The 22,196-nt window shown below is 48.1% G+C and overlaps 2 protein-coding genes across 2 annotated transcripts; both read right to left on the bottom strand.

Moving 5' to 3' along the window:
* Positions 1-168: 168 nt before the first annotated feature.
* On the bottom strand, positions 169-3,310 carry LOC135187207 (rho GTPase-activating protein 20-like). The gene is made up of 8 exons (XM_064165776.1): positions 3,300-3,310; positions 2,677-2,808; positions 1,833-2,004; positions 1,417-1,576; positions 1,161-1,269; positions 873-992; positions 582-650; positions 169-309 (listed from the first exon to the last, which is right to left on the bottom strand). Exons 1-7 carry the CDS (start codon positions 3,308-3,310, stop codon positions 647-649), a joined length of 708 nt encoding a protein of 235 aa, XP_064021846.1. The 3' UTR covers positions 169-309; positions 582-646.
* LOC135187208 (spermatogenesis-associated protein 16-like) lies at positions 3,069-22,133 on the bottom strand. Its single transcript, XM_064165777.1, has 11 exons — positions 22,024-22,133; positions 19,838-20,372; positions 18,840-18,985; positions 16,991-17,080; positions 10,227-10,311; positions 9,226-9,376; positions 8,128-8,274; positions 7,815-7,927; positions 6,705-6,865; positions 4,876-4,957; positions 3,069-3,837 (listed from the first exon to the last, which is right to left on the bottom strand). The coding sequence occupies exons 1-11, from the start codon at positions 22,131-22,133 to the stop codon at positions 3,433-3,435; spliced, it is 2,025 nt and encodes a 674-aa protein (XP_064021847.1). The 3' UTR covers positions 3,069-3,432.
* Positions 22,134-22,196: the final 63 nt, after the last annotated feature.

The following is a 22,196-nucleotide window of genomic DNA, read 5'->3' on the forward strand; positions in this document are numbered from 1 at the left end:
CCTTTGAACAAGTAAAGCCTTTGATTCTTTTAGCTTGCTCAAGCTGTGTCAGTGCTAGCACTTGCTGGGGGCCTGGAAAGTGAGGGAAACCTGACTTTTGCCAGAGAGTTCTAAGTTAGGGTCCTGGGGCTTTGAGACAGGCAGATACTGCAACATGACAGGCAGCAACGTTTATTTGAGCTCAAAGAGATTGATACAAAGGGAGAGCAGCTTCTTTTCCAAGTTCTTGAGAGCTGATGTTCCCTGGTCTGTCCCACACAGCTTGTGGCAGAACTGACTTCTGAACCTCTCCATGCTTCCCTGTGTCACCTGTAAATGTGTGATCAGCTTGCAGTTACCCTTTAGATGGTCAAGGTTGGTAGTGTGCTGGAACACACTACAAACTGGAGGGAGACTAAAAAGGCTGATTAAATAAATGATTGATTACTTCTTAAAGTGGGCTTCTGTTGGAGAACAGCGCCCAGAGATTTTGTAGGGTAGAGCCTGGGCCACAGAAGTGCCCCAAATCCATTGTGAGGGGGAGGGCAGAAAACAGCACTTGTCAAATGTGACACTTTTGGAGACGAGGGTCTGGTACAAACCTGGGCTCCTTGCTCTTCCTCAAACACTTCCCGGCGCAGGTCCATGAGGATTTCCACCAGCTGGGTCACCTGCACACGGCAAACCATTGCTTTCAGCCTGCTGGCTGAAGGGGGCTCAGAGTTGTTGCCACTCCTGAGCCTGGTTTCTGCCCAGAAAGCTGCAGCTGAAGCTGCTCCTCCCAGCAGCTCCCACACCAGTGTTTGCTGAGGAGAGGATGCAGCCAGGTACCTGCCAACAGCACAGCTCAGGTGGGCCCAGAAGGCTGACAGAGGGCAGACCACAGAGCTCACCTTCCCTGTTGCCTCCACCAGCACCTCCAGGGGAAGGCTGTGCTCCTCTGGCAGGCTGAGGAGGAGGCCAGCAAGCTCTTGAGCAGCAGGAGGCTTGGCTGTGGCAACTCGCTGGCCACCCTGAGGGAACAGGAAGACAATGTAGGTCAAGTGGATGTTGTCAGCACTCACCTCCCAGGCTGATCTCAGCCAAGGCCAGCCGAGGTGAAGCTCCTGGGCCACACTGGCTCTAAGGCCCTGCTGTGGGTCTGGTCCCTGCAGAGCAGGCAGGCCACTGGCCACACTCACTCTTTCAGCCCCTCCACCTTCTCCTGCCTGCTGGGCTTCCTCAAGGCACTCATCCACTGCTGGTAGAGGTCCAGGCTGAGGAGCTTGGAGAGGATCTTGCGCAGCAGTCCTGCAGTGATGCCAAGGGCTGGGCGTGAGGCTCCAGGCACTGCTGCCGGGGGTATGGGCGGCATCCTCGGCACTCGCTCCTCAGCAGGTGGCTGCTTTGCCACCCTCGCAGCTGGCAGCTGCTGGGCTCCAGGGCAGCAGGCTTCACCTTCGAGAGGGCGGCCAGCAGATGTGGGGCTGGCTCTCCAGAGGCACCTCCTGCCGCTGTCCAGGGCCTCCCGCAGCTGCCTGGATGCGCTCTCACTGGCCGCCAGACGGAAGATCCCCTCCGTGGATGGCCCCACCTGGTTCAGCAGAGCCAGCAGGTCCTGCAGGGGACAGAGGAACAGAGGTGGCTGCAGACAGGCCCTGGGGCAGAGGACCACTCCGCAGGGACAGAAGCATGTGGAGATGTCTCCACAGCTCTCCCTGGGCCAGGACAGAGAGGTGGCTTGGAGGCAGGGGATGTTAAGGACAAGCTGGCACTGAGCCCAAGCCCCACTCGAGGTCCCTGTGCTGGGGACAGCAGTGTGGAGGGGGAGCCAGTAGGATGGGGATGGGGAAGCCCTGGCCAAGCTTACTCACCTGGATGGGCTTGGGCAGGTGCCCTCCTGGCTGCAGAGAGTTGTCAGCTGCTGTCCAAAGAGAGCTCCGCTGCTGGCAGAGGCCAAGGGCCTGGGAGCCTCTGCAGACACTGACGTCCCTCGCTAGCCACAGGGCCACGGCAAGCCCCTCCTGGTGCTGCGGGGCCCAGCAGCTGCCAGGGAGAGAAGAGCAATCAGCTGCTGAGGAGAAGTGCCAGGGGAGGTGTAGCACAGCTTCCCAGCACTGTCCCCCTGCCACCCAGCACAGGGGACAGAGGAGCAGGGAAGGGCCACCCTGCCCCAGGCTTCCTGGGCTGGGCAAGGAGAAAGAGCAGGAGGTGAGAAGTGATGCAGCAGCTACTGCTGGCCAGAGCAGCCTCTGGGGCCAGAGCTGGATCAGGAGGGACAGTGACAGTGTGGTGGCCACTCAGCTGCTTCAGCAGCAGCTTGATGGAAGGCAGCTGGGTCACTCGGGCTCCCTCCACTCCCTCGGCTGGCCTGTGGGTGGGGAAGGGGCAGAGAAGGAGCTGGGTGAGGCCCCAGCTGCCCATTCTCTCTCCTGCCAGCCCGGGTTAGTTTCTTCTCTGCGATGGCCTGCATGGCAGAGGGGAGCTTACACTCTTGGCTGAAGGAAACGGTGTGCAAGTTTTAGCTGTGCTGCTCACCTGTCTAGTCAAAAGACTCCTTCCCCCTTTTACTCCTTTATCAGCTCATGTGATGCTAACTGGAGAGCTGTTGAGGTAGAATCCTCAACATCTGTCAGGGCAAAGCTGGCAACGCATGCTGCACGCAGCCACTGACACCGGACACACTTAGCGGTCCTGATCTTAACCCATTTCGCTTGCCGAAAGGTAGCCTGCAGCGTCCTGAGCTGACGGACACTGCTCAGGGCGGCTGCGGCTGACAAGTCCGGGCCGTGCCGCAAGGCGGCGCTCACGGCGCGCCGATAGGGCAGCCAGGCGGGCAGCGATGCTTGCCTGAGGGATACATAGAGGTAGGGGACAAATCCTGGCACCCCCTGCACGGATTACCCTGACACCCCTCAGCCTGATGCACCTGCGTGGGCTGCATCTGCCCCTTTGGACAAGGGCTGTGACTGGATTTTCCCGCCTTTCTGCTTCTACAGAGCCTTCTGGATTACAAATGTTGAGACGCTGAGCAGTGAGTAAACCAACTCTCTTTCTTCAACTGTGTGAAAGGTTACGCTGAACCTTGAAGCAGCAGTTTGTGCTGCAAGACTCTCTCCAGTTGTTTAAATTCCCTAAAACCTTTCCTAAAATCACTGAAACCAATCTGATTGAATATAAACATTCTGCCAAACTGAGCTTCACCAACCGCAGAACAGAATCTGTGTGTCTGTGTTAACTGGAAAGAAGCCTGGAGAAACTTTCTTTAGGTATCTAATGAACGATTTAATAATGTATCTATGGGGCGCGACCCAATTCACTGCTAATACAGAACTAAGCACCTATTTAACATGGGTAAAGGGCATTGTTTTCTAAGGCTGGGCAGACCATGGAAACGCTGATGGGTTTGGTGCAGCAAGGGAGAGGAGACAGTGAGGGGAAGGGTTCCTAAGTGGAAAGGGAGCTTTTCTTTGTCTATCTACCCGAGGGATATGGTGGAAAGTCTAATCGCTGGAGGACTACGGAACAAGGGCGGACAAGAGATAGCAGTTCTGGTGCAATTCCTGCTGCGCCTCCTGCTCTGCTTCCTGATGTTCTTCGTGATCTTTGTGGCGCCTTTCGTGATGTTCTTCGTGCTCTGCTTCCCGGTGTTCTTTGTGGTCTTTCTGGCAGTCTTTGTGATCTGCTTTGTGGTGTGCTTCCTCCTGTATTTCCTGCTGTTTGTGGTGTTCCTCCTGGTGTCGTTCTTGGTGCCGTTCTGGGGCTCTCAGCTTGCTGTAAACTTCGAGTCTGCTTCCTTCTTTCTCTCCTCGCTTCACTCAGCTTTTTGCTCTTGATGTAATCCTCTTCTTCATGCATGTAGTCTTTAAGAAGTCCAATCTGCAAGTACAAGCACGTGGCGTCAGAAACATCTCCCTTCTATTAAAACTTCACACTTTTAGCAATTCATTTCTTTCCAAACTGATTGTCACTGCAAAAAGATAGAAACCAAATAAATAGAGGAAGGCACCTCCCATACATCTGGCTGGAGCAGCACTACCTGGTCTCACCATTTTACTATTGTTTGTTGTTCCTTTAGCTTTGTCTTTAAATGGCAGTGAAAAACAGCCATGTTAAAAGGAAGGGATGCTGAGGAAATTAAATCTCAACTAAGTTTTTTCTTGATAAGGAGAGAGAACAGAAGCTTCTGGCAATTATATGCCAAAAATCAACACATGGAGCAAAACAGAACAAGGGGACACAGCCTCAAGTTGTGCCAATGGAAGTACAGGCTGGATGTTAGGAGAAAGTTCTTCACAGAGAGAGTGATTGGCATTGGAATGGTCTGCCCAGGGAGGTGGTGGAGTCACCGTCCCTGGAGGTGTTCAAGTAGAGACTGGCTGAGACACTTAGTGCCATGGTCTGGTTGACTGGCTAGGGCTGGGTGCTAGGTTGGACTGGATGATCTTGGAGGTCTCTTCCAACATGGCTGATTCTATGACTCCAGAAAGGCATTTGCATGTCTTTTACTTCTCACATCACCAAAGCCTCATTGGAGCTCTACTTAGAGACTTCAGGTGTTGGATTGAGTTTTACTCCCTAACAACTGCCCTCTACAACCAATTAGCACACTACCCCAGATGACAAAGATGAAAGAAAATTATCAACCAACAATTCAGCTTTTGAGGTTAGAGGGTTTTTTTGCATTAGATAACCACAGGAGACTATTAATATGAACAAAGATCAAGCACAGATGCTAAAGTATGTAGTAAATATGTATCTGTGGCTAGTGCCTGAGCTCTGACAGAGTTGAAGGCACACAGTCAGCTTTTAAATGGCACCTACTTTTTTTTCTACCTTTTGAACAGCTCTGACTCAGGTGGACATTTCCTCCCCAGGGAACTATATACTCCTCTACCCTTGGCTGCAAGTTTGTACCTTCAGGAGTTGATTCCACACGCGCTGGTTATCAATTCTTCCTCCAAGGGTGTCCATGGCATCTGCCATTAGCAATTCCAGCTGCAGTACCAAGAGAAAAACGATCAGGGTGGAATTCACACAGAAATAACTTCTCTAAACACACAGATTAAAAGCTAATTACAAAACCATTTGTATGCCGATGATTTTACTACTCATCTTTTACCACTGCCACCTCATCTCTGCTTCAGCCATTACTCTCTCTTATTGTGGGTATAAAATACTTAATGGGAAATAGTCCCCTGGGAATTTTGTATTTAAGCCTGTAGGTTTTTAATGCAGTAAATGTTTGCACTTTGTAAAGGAAGACTTAGGCTGTAAATAACAAAGGCTCCTTATTTCACTCTTTAGCTGTCTGGGATATTCTGTGTTGTACAGGAATGCTTTTTAGTGTTTTCTCCCAAGGCTAATGTAGCCTAATTTAAAGCAGCATGTAAAACCTCACAAGTGGGCAACACTAAAGCTGAGAGGCTTTTACTGTAGCTGGAAGTATCTAGCTCATTTCCCCCTGCTTTTACTATGCCTTTGCTCTATCAGTGAAAATTGCACTCTTGTAAATTCAGTGTGTTTTAGACTTTAACTGTAGGTGATAATAATCATTTGGCTTCTTTGGCATTTTCTCTCACACCATTTAACTGCCTTGCAGTGTGGTAGGGAACAGTCCCTACTGGCATAAGAGCAGCCTGTGCCATGCAGGCTGGTGCTAGTGGGAAAGGTAAAGCCCATTAACTGCTCCCTGGTGAAGTCACTCTGCAAGTTCTCACTGGCAGTCATGTGCTTTAACACTGTCATTCCTGAAATTCCTAAAGTATTCTATCTACCAAAGAACCTGAGCCTCCATTTGCACACAGGGACTAAAGAGCTATTTTAGAGCAGCATGACAGGACTAAGAAAAAGAAATGCATGCTGAATGAAGCTATTTTCATGCTCTGGATGGGGTAACTGGTAGAGGTTTTCTGCTTTTATTCTTTTAAAAACCATTTTCTACCTTGGGCTCAGTAAATCAAAACATTTATGTGTTTTGTTGAAAGGTTTGCAATCTGTCACTTAAATCTCCTGGCACAGACCCTTGTTCTGCCCAGTTCTACCCTTAAGAGACTGAAGACCTTTGCCTTGTGTGACCTAGAGCCTCCAAAAATCTCTCCAGGGAGGTCAGGCTTCTGATTACTCCATGACAAGATACAGGCAACAGTGTCAGGAGCCTTCTGCCTAGTGTGTGAGGTACAGAAAATATTGTACCCTGGAGAATAACCTACCACTGACATATGGACCAATAACTCAAGACCCTGTAGCCAGCCTTGAAATGTAGGCTGCTGAAGTTTAATACTAGAAAATGTGCATCAAAAGGAGAATGTCTTTTAGTAACACAGTTTCTCAGCAATGTCGTTTCCCCTTCTCTCTAGGCCAGGCTTCAAAGCCTGGCAACCACCTCCTGCAGTTGCAGGCCGCTGCTCGCCTTGCCCAAAGCAAGCTGCTGTGAAGCTTTCATTGTACAGAGCTTAGGAACTCTGCAGGACTGCAAACAAACATCGAGGGACCTGCTTGAGGAAAACCAAGAGTTTTTAGTGAGCTCAAGTTGGATCATACAAATTGGACTGCATTTAAACGCAGGGACTGTGGAGGGACTTGGTTTTTTCTGCTAGAAGGCTTACAATTTGCATGTCCCTGAGCTCCCTCCCTCCCCCATCTGAAAGCCCAGCAGCCTGGTGGAAGAATAACCACACAGGACTTGTGCCACATCCCCTCCCAGCCTGGCTCCCTGCCTCTGAAAGCCAAAAGAAATACTTCCCAGTCTGGTATCCTCCTGACTGAGGTCCTGCAGGTAGGGAAGGGTTGCTATCTCAGCCAGCACTTGCTCCAGCAGTTGGTCTCGTTTCTCCAGGCTCTGCATGCGGCCAAAGAGGCTGGCCTGCTGCAGCTTCTCTATTGCACGGGAGCATGGGCAGGGGTCCTGTTGGATCACAAAAGCAGCTATGTTAGAGGAGAGCCATGGAAAACACACCTGTCCCTTCAGTCCTGTGCCTTGAGGCCTATCACAGTATCACAGTATCACACAGTATCATCATACAACCCCAAGCAGCACTACAGGCTGGGGACAGAGTGGCTGGGAAGCAGCCAGGAGGAAAGGGACCTGGGGGTACTGGTAGATAGTAGGCTGAAGATGAGCCAGCAGTGTGCCCAGGTGGACAAGAGAGCCAGTGGCATCCTGGCCTGCATCAGGAGCAGTGTGGCCAGTAGGACAAGGGAGGTTATTCTTCCCCTGTACTCAACACTGGTCAGGCCACACCTTGAGTACTGTGTCCAGTTCTGGGCTCCTCAATTCAAGAGAGATGTTGAGGTGCTGGAGCATGTCCAGAGAAGGGCAACGAAGCTGGTGTGAGGCCTGGAACACAAACCCTATGAGGAGAGGCTGAGGGAGCTGAGGGTGTGCAGCCTGGAGAAGAGGAGGCTTAGGGGTGACCTCATTGCTGTCTACAACTACCTGAAGGGAGGTTGTAGCCAGGTGGGGGTTGGTCTCTTCTCCCAGGCAACCAGCAACAGAGCAAGGGGACACAGTCTCAAGTTGTGCCAGGGGAAGTATAGGCTGGATGTTAGGAGGAAGTTGTTGGCAGAGAGAGTGATTGGCATTGGAATGGGCTGCCCAGGGAGGTGTTCAAGAAAAGACTGGATAAGGCACTTAGTGCATGCAAAGTGGTGTTAACTAAACTGGGTACACTGTTAAATCATTAGAACTACTAAAATCCATTAGAACTCCACCTAATGCAATTCACTGAGCACTTCTGGGCAGAGAGGGAGCATGTGCAGCATCAATTACCCACCAAAAAGCATGCATCATTCACACACACACAGACTGCTGCCACCACACACAATGCACCCCAGAAACTGAGCTTTATACTCACAGTTAGCTTGGTGCTTCTTATAAAATCCATTGCTGCCATGACCTTTTGCCCAGTGCTTTTCCAATATTTCTCTGCTTCTTTGTCCAGGAGAGTATTGAAAGGTGCAGTCTGGTCTATGAAATCAAATCACAAAACCATATCCAGTGTTTATTCAGCTACGTTTTCCATGATGGACCTAGCAAGATGATAGGTAAGCTGGAGAGGGAGAGAGGATGACAGGGAGAGCTGTCTGGACAGTCAAGGCTGCTGACACAGTGAAATGGGACTTGAGGACACCTCTGAGCTATGCCAGGTATTAAGCAAGTTGGAGTACCTGAAAGCATTGACAGTTTTCTACTTGTCCACTTTTCCACGAGTTTTCCAACAGTTTTGCTTCTGAAACCCAGCGTCAGAAAGTGCAGCCTGGGAGATCCAGAGAGCCACTTAGTTGATTTTGGCAAGATGTGAAATGCCTGAGGATCTGGAACAGAGGAACAAAAATTATTGCTGCTGTCACATTTCTTTTGAAGAACAATAAAGGAGGCGTGAAATGTAATCCAGAAAGCTTGCCAAAACAAAGGTGCCTAAACCAACCCACCCAGCTAAGAGTGGGGTTTGAAATTCCAGACTTTGCATCCTTTCATATCCATCTCTTCACAGATTTTGCATTTTCCCCTTTATCTTTCTCAATCACCAACTCAAAGCCAGGTGTTACTACGGTTAACTATGTTCCAAGTCACCAAGTTAATGATAGCAAGAAATGTCTTTTATCCCCCTGCCTCTCTTTGCCAAAATATCGTGCCCATTTCTCTTGAAACATGGCTGCAGCCACCAGAGTTTCAGCCTCTGTTTGCTCTAGGAGATGCTATATGAGTTTGTGCTACCAGATGACACCAGGCTCTACAAAGCCCTGGTTCACTCTGGATCCCACTTGTCTTTAATGGGCTAAAGGGAACCTGGCTATCTACTCCCATTCTTGCAGCTGAGATGCTCTCAAAGGTGGTGGTCAGTCCATTAGTGCTTGTAGAGGGGAGGCTATTTTGGGGGAAGAAGGCTGTTTTGCAGAGATGACCATCAGTGACTGACTGAAATCCAGAGAGATCAGCAGGAACTTGGCTCTCACCGTCACCACGATACATTGCAAATCTATCTTTGAACAAAAGATTAGTTGCAATAATGAAATTCAACAATGAGACATGGGGCTTCATGGAGACAAAAAATCATCTTGCAGCAGGATGCCTGTTCTTCACCTAAGTACTGAACTGATTACCTAAAGCATGTACACTGACAGAGCAAACCTCAGAAGTTAACTACCTATCCTCCAGAAGTTTAGAAATGCTTAAGCTCAAGCTCCAGACTCTCTCAAACTCTTTCTAAGTCAGCCACAGAGACACACAGCATACAGTGCTCATGGGCATGTGAGGTCTGTTACCTGTATAGTGGTACTGCAAGTATTCAGGGTTCTTCTCAGCAAAAGTGTGCTGTATCTTGCTTATTATGCTTTGAGCCTTTTTTTCTGCCTCAGATGGTGTGTACAGAACTGAAAAAGATGACTCAGTAGTGATGGCTTCTTCAATCATAGCCTAAAAAAGGCAAAGAAATCACACATTTCATCTCACTTAATGGCTACTGTTCCTAGTGATATTAATGCCTTATGTGGGCAAGGTGGCCAGATCCACTCTGGAAGGCAGAAGAGTCTTCCATTGCCCATGGCCCAAATGCTGCACTCCCTCTGGAATGGACTTTAGCCTCATTGGAAGTGGGGGGTTAAGGCTGGGACACCACTGGCAGTGAGGAGTTCCTACAGCCATAAGCATCTTCCAGCAAAGGGTCAAGTTTGTAAGAGCTCTCCTCAGCAAAAAGGGGTACCCTTAAACTTACATTTGTGCTGATGTGGCTGAAGAGCCATCTCACATAAGTATCACTCAAGAGACCTGTGTCATTGAAGTCAGTGGTCTAGTCCCCTCATAAGTGGTCTTTGTAGACTGTGGTCTTGCCTAGCCATCCTTCATGGAGCACTTTAGGTTCCTCTGAGACCATCTATTACAGTCATTTTTCCCTCCCCTTCCAGTTGAAGAGTTTGGAAAGGTGTCAGAGGATTAGTACCATTCAAGTTGCAAAAGGAAAGTGTCACTAAGGTAGGAAGACTTCACCAAAAAAATAGCTTAGGGGACTGTACAATATCCAGAATGAAACTTTGTAGCAGTCCATAAAATTGAAGTATGAGCCAAGGGTTAACAAGTTTGAATTTTGCCCTTAAAATTAGCCCAAGAAAATCGACTTCATTCTCAATGCAGTAGTACTGCCTGGTGCCCTGTGGATTGAGATGCCCAAGAGCTGCCTTTGTTGGCAGTCTTTCAAGCAGCAATCCTTCATTTTGGTCTTAATAATGAGATGAGCACCTCCTTCCTCACTGAGCTCTCAATTTCTTACCTGCCAGTAGTATCTGATGTACTTGCTTGTATGGCGTTTAGTGCCTCCTCTCAGCCAGTAGATATAGTCAGCAATCATGGTGCTCCTGATGGCAAAAGCAGAGGAAATGAGTGTATGGGGAGAGAAGGATGGCTACAGCAAAATGCAAGGCAGGGAACAGGAAAAGAGTGTACCATGAGGTTTGTATCAAAAGATTACACATAACTTCTTCACAGAGAGAGTGATTGGCATTGGAATGGGCTGCCCGGGGAGGTGGTGGAGTCACCATCCCTGGGGGTGTTCAAGAAAAGCCTGGATGAGGCACTTAGTGCCATGGTCTAGTTGACTGGCTAGGGCTGGGTGCTAGGTTGGACTGGCTGATCTTGGAGGTCTCTTCCAACCTGGTTGATTCTATGGTTCTGTGATTCTATAACTCTCAGTCTTTGTCCAACTTTAAGACCAGCACTAGTAAACATTTTTCAGTTAGTGAAACTGTCTGCAAACTCACAGCCCTACCTTTTCTTTGGTCAGCTTTTGCATCTTTTGCTCTCAGCAGCTATCTAATGAGTGTAACGTAACACTTGGGTCTAGTTTGTCTTTCTGGTTTTTGCTTTAGAGTATTTGTGAGGCAAATGTTGTACATTTCTGTTAGGACAGCATGAACATGTGTAGCACCCTGCAGCACAGCTGCCTGAGAATATCACTTGTCTATGGCAAACTCAGGCATAGTTCACCTTTGATTAAACTACTTGTTACTAAAGAATGCCCAAACTGAGAGTAATCTGCTACCTTGCTACGCAATTGAGTATGCTTTAGTACTCCCACTGTAGAGAAGCAGAGAAGGTGAACAAAGCATTCAGCTTTGCCAGCTTGACCTGGTGATGATTTTGAAGAAAGCCCTTCACTGTGTCCTGAGGTGCAGAATGGAAACAAACATGCAGCACAAAGCTGAGGAAAGGCTTCAAACACATCTGTGACATTATTCTGTAACTTTGGTCTACTGGAGGTCGTCCACAGAGCTTCCAGTTTCTGTGGCAATAGCAATAGGTAGTTTCTAGAGTGTTGGTGGCCTCTTCTAGCCACCCATTGGAAGGAAGGAACTTTCAATCAGCTAAGATATCAGGAAGCTGCTAAGTGACAGAAAATTACCTTTGCTCCTTACTTCAAGTGATCTCATCTAGATCTGCAGGAAGTAGTAAGAGAAGGCCTCAGTCACTACCATGTGATGTTATCCCTCTGCAGACCCACTGTTTGGAAAGGGTTAAGTAGAACTATTTCTTCAGTGTAACAGGAACATAAATATTTAGATGAGCTCAGAAGCTGACCCATGGCTATTTGAGAGCTCTAATGCCTGAGATACAAGATGCAAAATAAGCTACTGCTTTCTTCTTGAAGACCTTTCCTATTTGCTTCTGAGATTCGAAGGGGAAAGTGATGTTTATAAGTGGAGTAAGAAGGAGCCAATCAATGTAATGCAATTATCTTGTTTGAAAAGTGAACAAATAATAACAATTAATTTCTAAACAGCTCTATGGATCCTAAATACATTCAAAGTCATTACTTTGACATTTGAGAGTCACTTGAAAACCCCTACATGATGAGAGACAGAGCTCCAGAACATGAGCAGGAGTGAAATTACTGTCAGGACCTGGGGGTACTGATAGATATTAAGCTGAAGATGAGCCAGCAGTGTGCCCAGGTGGCGAAGAGAGCCAATGGCATCCTGGCTTGCATCAGGAACAGTGTGGCCAACAGGACAAGGGAGGTTATTCTTCCCCTGTACTCAGCACTGGTCAGGCCACACCTTGAGTGCTGTGTCCAGTTCTGGGCCCCTCAATTCAAGAAGGATGTTGAGGTGTTGGAGCATGTCCAGAGAAGGGCAACAAAGCTGGTGAGGGGCCTGGAGCACAAATCCTATGAGGAGAGGTTGAGGGAGCTGGGCCTGTTTAGCCTGGAGAAGAGGAGGCTCAGGGGTGATCTTATTACTGTCTACAACTACCTGAAGGGGCATTGTAGCCAGGTGGGGGTGGCCTCTTCTCCCAGGCAACCAGCAATAGAACAAGGGGACACAGTCTCAAGTTGTGCCAGGGTAGGTATAGGCTGGATGTTAGGAAGAAGTTCTTCACAGAGAGAGTGATTGGCATTGGAATGGGCTGCCCAGGGAGGTGGTGGAGTCACCGTCCCTGGGGATCTTCAAGAAAAGCCTGGCTGAGGCACGATGGTCTGGTTGACTGGCTAGGGCTGGGTGCTAGGTTGGACTGGATGATCTTGGAGGTCTCTTCCAACCTGGTTGATTCTATGATTCTATGACACTCACCTGTATTACTAGCCCCAAATTGTGGCAAAAATTAATGTCACCTGTGCATAACACCTGGATGTTGCTAACTGCTGCAGCATGCTGGCTAGAACTGCCTTTTAAACATTTCACCAGTGAGCAGCTAAATGCACAGGGAAGCTGCTACAAAACCCTTCTGTCCTGCCAAGCACACCATCAGATTGATGATGAGCTACACTTCTGCGTTTGCTGCCGTTTCTGGGTCATGAGCTCGTTGCTAGAAAGCAGGATTAAGCTTCCTGCAGGGAAAATGGCACTTGAATGAAGAGTAAGTTTCTTGTTTTTATTATTGCCTGTCCTCTGGATGGTAAACCACTTTCTGTGTTGTATGGAGATTGCTGCACAGTGATAACAAACGTTTCTTGTCTAATGGCAGCTGCCATGTAGAGTAAGGGCACAGAGGTTGCTTTACCAGTGTGAGGTGAGCAATGCCTGGGGAAATGAGCAAGCCCTTAAAATGCCAGGGCATGCTCAAAAGAACAGGCTGCTGAGTCCAGCAAGATCTTGGACTCCCTGTGGCCTGATGTGAAGCAAGTGCCCGTCCAAAGGGACAGGCTGCACAAAGCCAGGAGCTGTGGGAGCCCACGGGGCCTGTGTTAGCTTCACAGCTGAGCAGCTGGAGAAGAGATGGGAAGCTGGAACGAATTGGCTCTGACAGTGGTGCCATGATTCAGAGCTCTGTGGTCTGTGCTTGATCTGGGCTCTAGCTGGTGCTTGTTGTGCTCTTCTGTGTGTCTTGGATCTCATGCTCCCTGGTAGGTGTCATAACCTCGTACGTGCAGCATTCGGCTTGAGTTCTGGTAGGGGATGCGGAACAAAAGGGTATTGAAGGCTCCCTCCTGCCTCTGAGAGGACCCTGAGTGAGTTACTGTGTGACACTGGGGCCAGTCTTGGCTATAAAGAGTAATGCATGTGGCACAGAACTCAGAGCTGGTCGTTTGGGATAGGTTGATGTGAAACAGAGGCCGCGTGGAGCCTCGTTGGGACTTTGGGCGCTCTCAGCCCTTCTCAGAGCTGCTGTCCTGTGTCGGTGTACGAAGCGCCCTGTCGGCGCTACTCTGGAGAGAAGAGCGTCGCAAACGCAGCGCAACTCTCCGAGCCTTTGCTCGTGTGAGGCAGCAAAGCGGGCGCCGCCTCTTTCCCTGCTCGGGGCGGCCCCTCGCCCGCCGCAGCGCGGTCCCCTCGGCGTCGGGACCCTGCTCCGTGCCGGAGCCGCCTGACGGCCAGAGCGGAGCTGCGCTGGGGCGGGCGGCGGGCGGCGCCCAGCGCGGGGTGCGGCCAGGCCGCGGCTCTGCCCTGGGCCTGGCGGTTGCCGCCATAACGGTGCGGAGTAACGGTCGTGAGGAAGCGCAAGGTTCCAGGGGGGAGCTCGGCGTTCGTGGGTGAGGGAGGGCAGTTGCTACGACGGCAGACTTGAAGATGTTTCTATAGAAATGGCTTTCTTGGTTTATTTCAGGTTAGGAACACTGAAACAGTTAGGAGAGAGAATGAATATAAACTTCTCTCTTTCTCTTTTTCCTCCCAAGAGTAAAGCTAGGCAGGTGCAAAGGCAGGTAGCAGACGTGATGGTGGGTGCAGGCAGGGGCAGGCTGCCTGAACTGGAGCACTCTTCCAATAAAGAAGTTGTTTCTGATGTCCAATCTAAGCTTGTCCTGGCACAGCCTGAGGATATTTCCTCTCATTCTATTGCTAGTTACCTGGGAGGAGAAATCAATGCCCACCTCGCTGCGCTCTCTGCTAGTTGTAGAGAGTGAGGTGGTCTCCCTGCAGCCTCCTCCAGGTGAAAGCACCTCAGTACCCTCAGCTGCTCCTCCTAAGGCTTGTTTTCTAAACCTTTCACCAGCTTCATTGCCCTTTTCTGTACATGCTTCAGCTCCTCAATGCCCTTCTTGTAGTGAGGAACCCCAAACTGAACCTAGTATTCAAGATGTGGCCTCAAGAAAGAGTGTCCAGTTCTGGGCCCCTCAATTCAAGAAAGATGTTGAGGTGCTGGAACATGTCCAGAGAAGGGCAACAAAGCTGGTGAGGGGCCTGGAGCACAAATCCTATGAGGAGAGGTTGAGGGAGCTGGGCCTGTTTAGCCTGGAGAAGAGGAGGCTCAGGGGTGATCTTATTACTGTCTACAACTACCTGAAGGGGCATTGTAGCCAGGTGGGGGTGGCCTCTTCTCCCAGGCAACCAGCAATAGAACAAGGGAACACAGTCTCAAGTTGTGCCAGGGTAGGTATAGGCTGGATATTAGGAAGAAGTTCTTCACAGAGAGAGTGATTGGCATTGGAATGGGCTGACCGGGGAGGTGGTGGAGGCACCGTCCCTGGGGGTCTTCAAGAAAAGCCTGGATGAGGCACTTAGTGCCATGGTCTAGTTGATTGGTTAGGGCTGGGTGCTAGGTTGGACTGGATGATCTTGGAGGTCTCTTCCAACCTGGTTGATTCTATGATTCTATGATCAGTGCCAAGTCCAGGGCTGAGGTTTACTTGCAGATTTAGTTTGCTTTCCAGGTGAGGGCGGTATTTAGATGTTATGTGTCTTTTAATAAGAATGTCAAAAAGCTGAGTTAGCTGTACCACAGCTAATAAGATCCTTAAACTTCTTCCTGCCTTAAGGATTGCTTACCTCTAGTCTCTGCAGTCAGATGAATGAGAGTTGTTTGTTCTGGCAGAGGGACAGGCAGTCTGTTTTACCCTACACGTATACAACTACTTTCAAGTTACTGGTGTTCTAACTGGTGATAAAAGAGCTGTCTTAAGCTTTTCACAGAACCCAGTGACACTGTTAAATCTGCACAGCATTTTCATTAGCAGAAAGATGAGAACAAGAGGACACAGCCTCAAGCTGCGCCAGGGGAAATTTAGGTTGGAGGTGAGGAGAAAGTTCTTCACTGAGAGAGTCATTGGACACTGGAATGGGCTGCCCGGGGAGGTGGTGGAGTCGCCGTCCCTGGGGCACTTAAAGGCGGGATTGGACGTGGCACTTGGTGCCATGGTCTAGCCTTGAGCTCTGTGGTAAAGGGTTGGACTTGATGATCTGTGAGGTCTCTTCCAACCCTGATGATACTGTGATACTGTGAGAGCTCTACAGCTTAATGAGAAAAAGAAGTTAAATCCCTTCTGTACTTACAACTCCAGATTTCAGGTAAAGAGGCAGCCTTATTTTTCTGTGAGTTAAATAAAATGTTCACCTTACTGCTGATTCAAGGCTATTCAGTGTTCAGGATAGTCTGCACTATTTTAGTACAGTGCTTTCATGCCTTATTGCTCATCTGGCTAGACCTTCTCTTGCAGAGGTGTAACAGGCAGCTGTGGGGTCACAGCCCATGGGCTTGGTGACTTCAAGGACACATAGGCTCTGATAATTCTTCTTTTAGGAGCCTTGAGGCTCACTCTTGGGTGCATGCTCCCTTTATAGCACTTATGTCCTTGAAAGTAAGGGTTGGTGGTTTGTCTGCTCTGTCCTTAGAGTTCATCTGGTCCCCTGAGCTGCTTCCACAGCTTGTGGGTACCCCTGCACATCTGTCTCTTCTTTCATCCTTCCCTAAGGTAGTAGTCCTTTTATTGGCAGGCAGAGTGATGTCTTCTTGGCCTTCTCCAAAGACATTTTCTTGGGTTTGGGACAGATGTGAGCTGAGGGCCCTTTCCAGCTTCTACCACTAGCATCCATCTTAAATGATGAGCAAAATGACTCTTTTAGTCTCTTGCCTAATTCACACTGTCTGTTCTGCCATTAGTTAGCTAATGATTTGTGACATATTTTCTGAACAGTCCCCTGTGAGTGTCTAATGTTAGTAGTAAAGGTGCTAAGTCCCCACTGCATTTCCTCATGCATTTCTGTCATGTAAGCATTTTAAGTGGTTAAAAACTTCTGCTGCGTGATGGAAAGGTAAAGATTTTGGCAGCAATAATGCAGGCACACAAGCAGAGCTTGCAGGCTTTCTTCCTGCCAGCAGTTCCCGTTCCCACCAGCAATCCCCTCATCTGCACACAGGCTGTATTTTGCAGCATCCCACAGTATACCCTGAGATCTTGGGGTTTGGTGGGGTTTTGTTTGTTCTAAACTGTTACTGTCTTCCACCCGCCCTCCACTTGGAGTACACCTGAGCTTCTGCCCAAGGTTACAGGGAAACCAGGGAGTAGCAGATGCTTGTGTGCATGTAGCTTTAACCCCAAAGCAACCCTGGGACCTGATCAGGGCCCATCCCCGTGCCCAAGAACAAGCAAATGCTCCTCCAGGCATTAGCCTGAACAGCAGCTAGGGACATCATTGGGGCGATTCATGCTGTAGCAAGTGAGAGGATTGGAGCTGTGCTGCATGTGAGATCATATACACAAAACCAAGGCAGAGCTCCCACTGATTTTGGAAAAGCCTGGATAGGAGATGATGTCTTTACTACTGAGAGCTGGACTGAAAGGGATGTAGAGGACCCATTCGAAATCCACACCCAGCGGCATACCTTGCAGCTTCCGAGTATCTTCCTAAGGCCCTAAATGCAGCAGCTTGGCGCATGTGGCTCTGGAAGTGTGCTGGATTCCTACTAATGCTCCTTTAAAAGAGAAGAGAGATGGCTAGGTTGAGATTTCTCTCTCTTACATTGTTAATCACAGCTTGATTATTAGCAGCTTTTAAGGTACATGCTGTATACACTTCCTCTCTACAGCTCAGCACTCTGTGTCTCAAATGCAATATGAACTCTCTCTCAAGAGCTGTGATATGTGAGCAGCATTATGACATTTTTGTATTGAGGTTTTATCATAAATGCAGTTTCATTAGGGGGTTGTGTGTTGTTCTAGAAAATAGTTCCTGTGGAAATAGTCTATATTGTAGGTGACATAAGGAAGAATGCTACAGTCCAACTTCTTCTTAACCCCTAGCTCCACGAACATGAGTGAGAGTTGTCTGACCCATCTACCTGGATGACTGTGAAATCCTTTCTGTAGAAATGATAAGTTCTGTGTGGGTGAACCTTGGTATGTTTCTTAACCCCTTAACCTCAACAGATGCAGGTCCAGGTGTATCAAATTGCAGGCTTCAAGTTAATATCAGGGAAAAGCTGGAAGGGTAAAACCAGCATAAGCTAAGTAGTTAGACTTGCAGGCAAGGTAGCACTGTGATGGGAGGGAAGGGAAGAGTGACAGCTCCTTCTGCCTGAGGTGGGCAGGATTTTGGTGGTTGTGGGTTTTTTGGTTTGGTTTGTTTTTTTAATAAACATCTCATAGTCTTTCTTACTTCCTTTGCTTAGGCTCCCCTAACAGAACCCTGAATCTGAAGGGAATATGTACCTGCTGGATGTGTCCTGGGAATGTAGAACCTGTTCTCTAACCACTGATGGGCGTTCAGGCCCCCAGTCCAGATACTACTTGAAACTAATCTGAAGGATGGACTCCCACAAACTGGACTTGAGGTAGGCATAAGTCTACAAACAAAAAGTGCTCGGGAATGGGGAGGGGATGAATAGAGACAGGAGATGAATGCCTTGTCATGACTTTGCATGTAGCTAAATGAACCTGCCGCAGTGAAGGCATCACATGTCTATACCAATGTTATTCTTTACCACTGTCTCCTGTGCATTAGGCAGAATCATGTGCCACCTCTTGTAACTCTTGTTACAAGTTCTTGTAGCTCTTCTTTTGTAGATCTATTTAAGATGATTGCATGAAAAATATCTCACCCTGTGCTAATTGCAATGTCCATCTTAATACATCTCATAGCAGGGTAATGGAGCCCTCAATGAAGTGTGCCCTTAACAAACTATAGTTATGCCTGAGTGGTAATGAAAGGCAGCACAAACCCCAGCAAAATCCTAACTCACCTGAAGCTAATAGGAATTTCATCTCCACCATGTCCAAGTTTTGTTTCTGGCTTATTTATGCATTGCTGGTGGTGCTGGTCTTTGATGTGGATTGCAAGAGAGCCCATGAGGAATTATATAATGAAAATAATTTCAAGCCGTCCCTGCCCTAATCTTGCTTGAAAAAGATCAAGAGCTTCTAATATTGTTACTGTTTTATAAGGATATGCATGTTTGTATTTGTCTGGCTTCAATCTTAAAGCTCCTCTCAACTATGTATGTAACTCACCTGCTCATCCTTACCTAGTGAGCTATCAAAGCAGTAAAGGCATGGATGACTTTTTGTAGTTCAGTGTCTTAAATTTTGAGAATCTAAGCATCAGTGCTTTGTGGAAGTTGTGTTTAATTGGTGCTTTTTTCCCCTTGTTACTAGACTGATCCTTCCTGCAAAGGACTGTTCATAGTTTTTGTTATTTCAGCCTTAGCAGTGCATCTAATTAATATTTATTCTTACCTGTGTGCATGAGTCAGAGCATCACTGGGCCTATTCATTTTTAAGTAGCACATGGCAAGCTTTGTCTCAATAAAACTGGCAATGCTGGAAATATCATCTGCAGATGCCTCTGAGAGATCTTCTACAGAAATGCCTCTGTTGAAAAGCTGTATAAGAAACAAAAATCAAATTTACTACTGTTATATTACCCCTTTTGTTAGGGAGAAATGTGGTCTGTAACTGATAAATGGAGAAAACTGAGTTCTAAGTAAAATATGTCCTGACTTTAGCTAGCACCACAAATGCATGTGAACATTATGTCAAGTGCAGTTCACTGTTCCTTCTGGAGAGATAAGAAGCTAAAATCTTAAACCCACTGTTAGAAGTGAAACTATTTCCCCCCATTTTTAAAAATAAAGGCTCAACTTCAGGCTCCCAAAATCTGTGGCTGTCTGAGATGGAGATTGAAGGAGGAGTCTCAGACTCCACACTAAAGTGGACCTTCTGTTTAATCAAGGGATGAAACCTTTTGCCCAGTAGTGCATGGACAGCTGGGGTAGAGTGGGAACCACCCTGACTTTAAGATGTTATTTGTCACTGATAAAGCTGGAATTAAAAACAAAAAGAGAGTTGTAGGATTGTTTAGTTTGGTTGGGTTGTTTTGTGTTTTTTTGGGGGGTGTGCTTGTTTGTTTTGAGGGGTTTTTGTTTGTTGTCACTGTATGGGACTGAAATTCCCCTCAGGCATAAATACAGGTGGAGAAAATCTGGAGAGAAGTCTGAAATCACCTAAAATCTTTTGTTGTTGTTATTGTTCTGCCCAGTGCCCCCTTCCTTCTATGACTCATTTACACCTCTTAGTTTCACGTGAAATCTGGAAATTGCATCTCAGGATTTTCAGGACCCCCTACCCATCCCAGGTTTGTGCTCTTGCTCCCTGTGATATTATTACACCCAGTCAGTGTAATGACAGCCTTCCATGTACTTTGCTGTGGTGATTGTACTTTGCTAACCTCATACCTCAAGAGCTCCTGAAAAGTGCTCCACAGCTGCTGCATAGTTTTTATGTCTGTAGCAGGCTCGGGCTTGGTTGAGGTTGATGTGGAGCAGTTTGTTAATGCTGGGCAGAGTGCTGCCATGACTCACTGATTGTGTGCTGGCAGACACGGCAGGGTCAGCAAACTCGAAGGAAATGTCCTCATCGGTGTAGACCAATCTCTTCTCTATGGTCTTCATGGTTTTCAGACACTCACTGATGGGATGGAGTGTTGGGATGGAGTCATCATTCCTCTGATTTTCTGCTGCTTCACCCCTAGGGCCAGGTATTGGAACATGAGGCAGGGGTGCTGGGATGGACTCCTTGACAGGCTCTGAACTTGGTTTTAATTTTTTGGCAGTTGGTGTTTCCTTGTTTTGCAGTTTCCGTTTATGGCTCACTTTGACTCTGTAACCTGTGGACTCCTTGCCAGACTCTGATGGTGATTGTTCTGGTTTTGCAGAGGGTTTTTCAGCCATCCTTAGAATAACAATTCTGAGCTTCAGCAAATAAAGTATTCTAGGAGAAAACATAGAAAAGTTAAGAGTACTCAAACTCTGCATAGCCCAGAAAAAGCATGCAAACGATTTCTGCACTAGGTATGTTGTAGGCACAATGCTGAGAGACAGCTCTTCAATAGTTAGTCATTCTCAGACTTGCTGTGATTACTTTCCTGTGTAAAATGTAAGGCCCCTTAAGTATTTTTGATAGCTCTTGGCAGTGGGTGTTTATGTAAAGCAATGCCAGTGTAGCAGTCTGTTCTACCTGTGAGAAGATAGGAAGAGCCTGGCTTTCAATCAAAAGCAAAAGAACCACACCTCTGTGGAAGGTATCATTGTAAACAGCTTTAATGGTGGTCATCTTTCAGAGTGGTTTGTTAAGCATAAGTACTCAGCCTTTAACCTTGTGTAGTTGTTCAGTAGACCTCCATTTAGCACCAGTTTAATGTACTTGGCTACAGGTACAGACTGCACAAAGGAAAGATAGATGATAAATGCATTTCTGTTCAGCCAGAAACAGATTTTAAACAGTAAGCAACTTGTTGAATCTTATTGAGGGCCATACAGAATGTGATGCTGTGCTGGTAAAAGCTGCCAGGTGTGCAGGATGCTGATGGATTGCAGCAAACCTTTATTGATTACAGCAAAGGACGTTAGGCAATGGGCAGAAATTTATAGAAAGAGGTAAAGGGAAGAGGCAAAGGCATTTTAGGTCCTACCAATACTGAATGTTACTGTAAATAGGCTTTCAAATATTTGTTGTCTTTTCTCCCTTCCCCTGGCTAAGACAGTACTGTCACCAGCCCTGAATCAGGGGAACTTGTTGATTTTGCTGGTTGTTCACAGTCCTCAAGCTGCAAACTTTACTGTGGAGAAACTTAACTCCTCCTTCTACAACTGCAAGAGAAGGGGCAAGAGGTGAGGGGATAATTGTGTGATTTAAGGTAATTTCAGCAGTGTGCTGAGCAATCACAGCTCCTGCTGAGTTCTGTGAGGGTAGAACACCACTGGCCCTTCCCAGGTAGCACTCAGCACTTGTCAGAATAGAGCTCAATGGAATCCTATTTCAAGCAAGCTATTTGGAGTGGCAGCAGTAAAGCAGCTGGGAAAGGCTGATGTACTTGCATCTGGCAGCAGTTTGACCTGTTTGTGAGACAGTCAATCCCTTTTTAAAACAAACCATAGCACAACCTAATGATTGGCAGCTGCATTTTTTGGTGCTGGCTTCAGCACCAGCTGAGGGAGTGAGCAGGATGATTTTGGTGCCATGCCATACCTGCATAGCCATCTGTGGTGGGAGCTGAGATACCTGAGTGGACATGGCTGCTGTGTAACCAGGTTGAATTCTGGTGATAGAAAGGAAGAGGGGGTTTTGGGTAGGTGGCAGTGGAGATTATTGAACGAAGTTCATTACTTTAGGTAGAAAGAGCAGTGTCTGGGGTGTAAGTTTGGTTGAGGTGAAGAAAAGCAAGAGCTGCTCGGTCGTTACTCCCCAGACCGCCAAGCATGGAGGTATCGGTACCGGCCAGGAGCCCTCGGTTCCTTCATAGGACCAGCTGGGCTGCAAGCAGCGAGGCCACCGCTAGCTCAGGAGCCCCACATGAGCGCGGTCGGTCCGCAAGGGGGAGAGCTGTGCAGGGGAGGAGCCGAGCGGCGGCTCCCTCACTTACCGACCAGGACGCCCTCTGCTGGTGGCAGTTGCGCGGTCTCGCAAGCACCGCTCGTGTGCAGCCCCACGCAGCGCGACGGGCGTAACGGCTGGCCCGGCACTGCCCCACATGCCGCTGGCCTCCGTGTCCCTAGCATCCCTGCCACTCCTCGTCCTGCCTGCTACCACCCCTGC

The sequence above is a fragment of the Pogoniulus pusillus genome, chromosome 26 (assembly GCF_015220805.1).
Source record: "Pogoniulus pusillus isolate bPogPus1 chromosome 26, bPogPus1.pri, whole genome shotgun sequence".
Classification (NCBI taxonomy): Eukaryota; Metazoa; Chordata; class Aves; order Piciformes; family Lybiidae; genus Pogoniulus; species Pogoniulus pusillus.

Bases quoted from the DNA above. Each gene is read 5' to 3' on its own strand.
- LOC135187208 (XM_064165777.1), bottom strand. From the start codon at position 22,133: ATGTGGGGCAGTGCCGGGCCAGCCGTTACGCCCGTCGCGCTGCGTGGG. The intron at 18,986-19,837 runs GTATGAGGTTAG...TTTCTTATACAG, and splicing joins ACTTTTCAGGAGCTCTTGAG to CTTTTCAACAGAGGCATTTC. The intron at 6,866-7,814 runs GTGAGTATAAAG...GTGATCCAACAG, and splicing joins TAAGAAGCACCAAGCTAACT to GACCCCTGCCCATGCTCCCG.
- LOC135187207 (XM_064165776.1), bottom strand. The intron at 1,577-1,832 runs GTGAGTAAGCTT...TGTCCCCTGCAG, and splicing joins ACCTGCCCAAGCCCATCCAG to GACCTGCTGGCTCTGCTGAA. The intron at 993-1,160 runs GTGAGTGTGGCC...CTGTTCCCTCAG, and splicing joins AAGGTGGAGGGGCTGAAAGA to GGTGGCCAGCGAGTTGCCAC.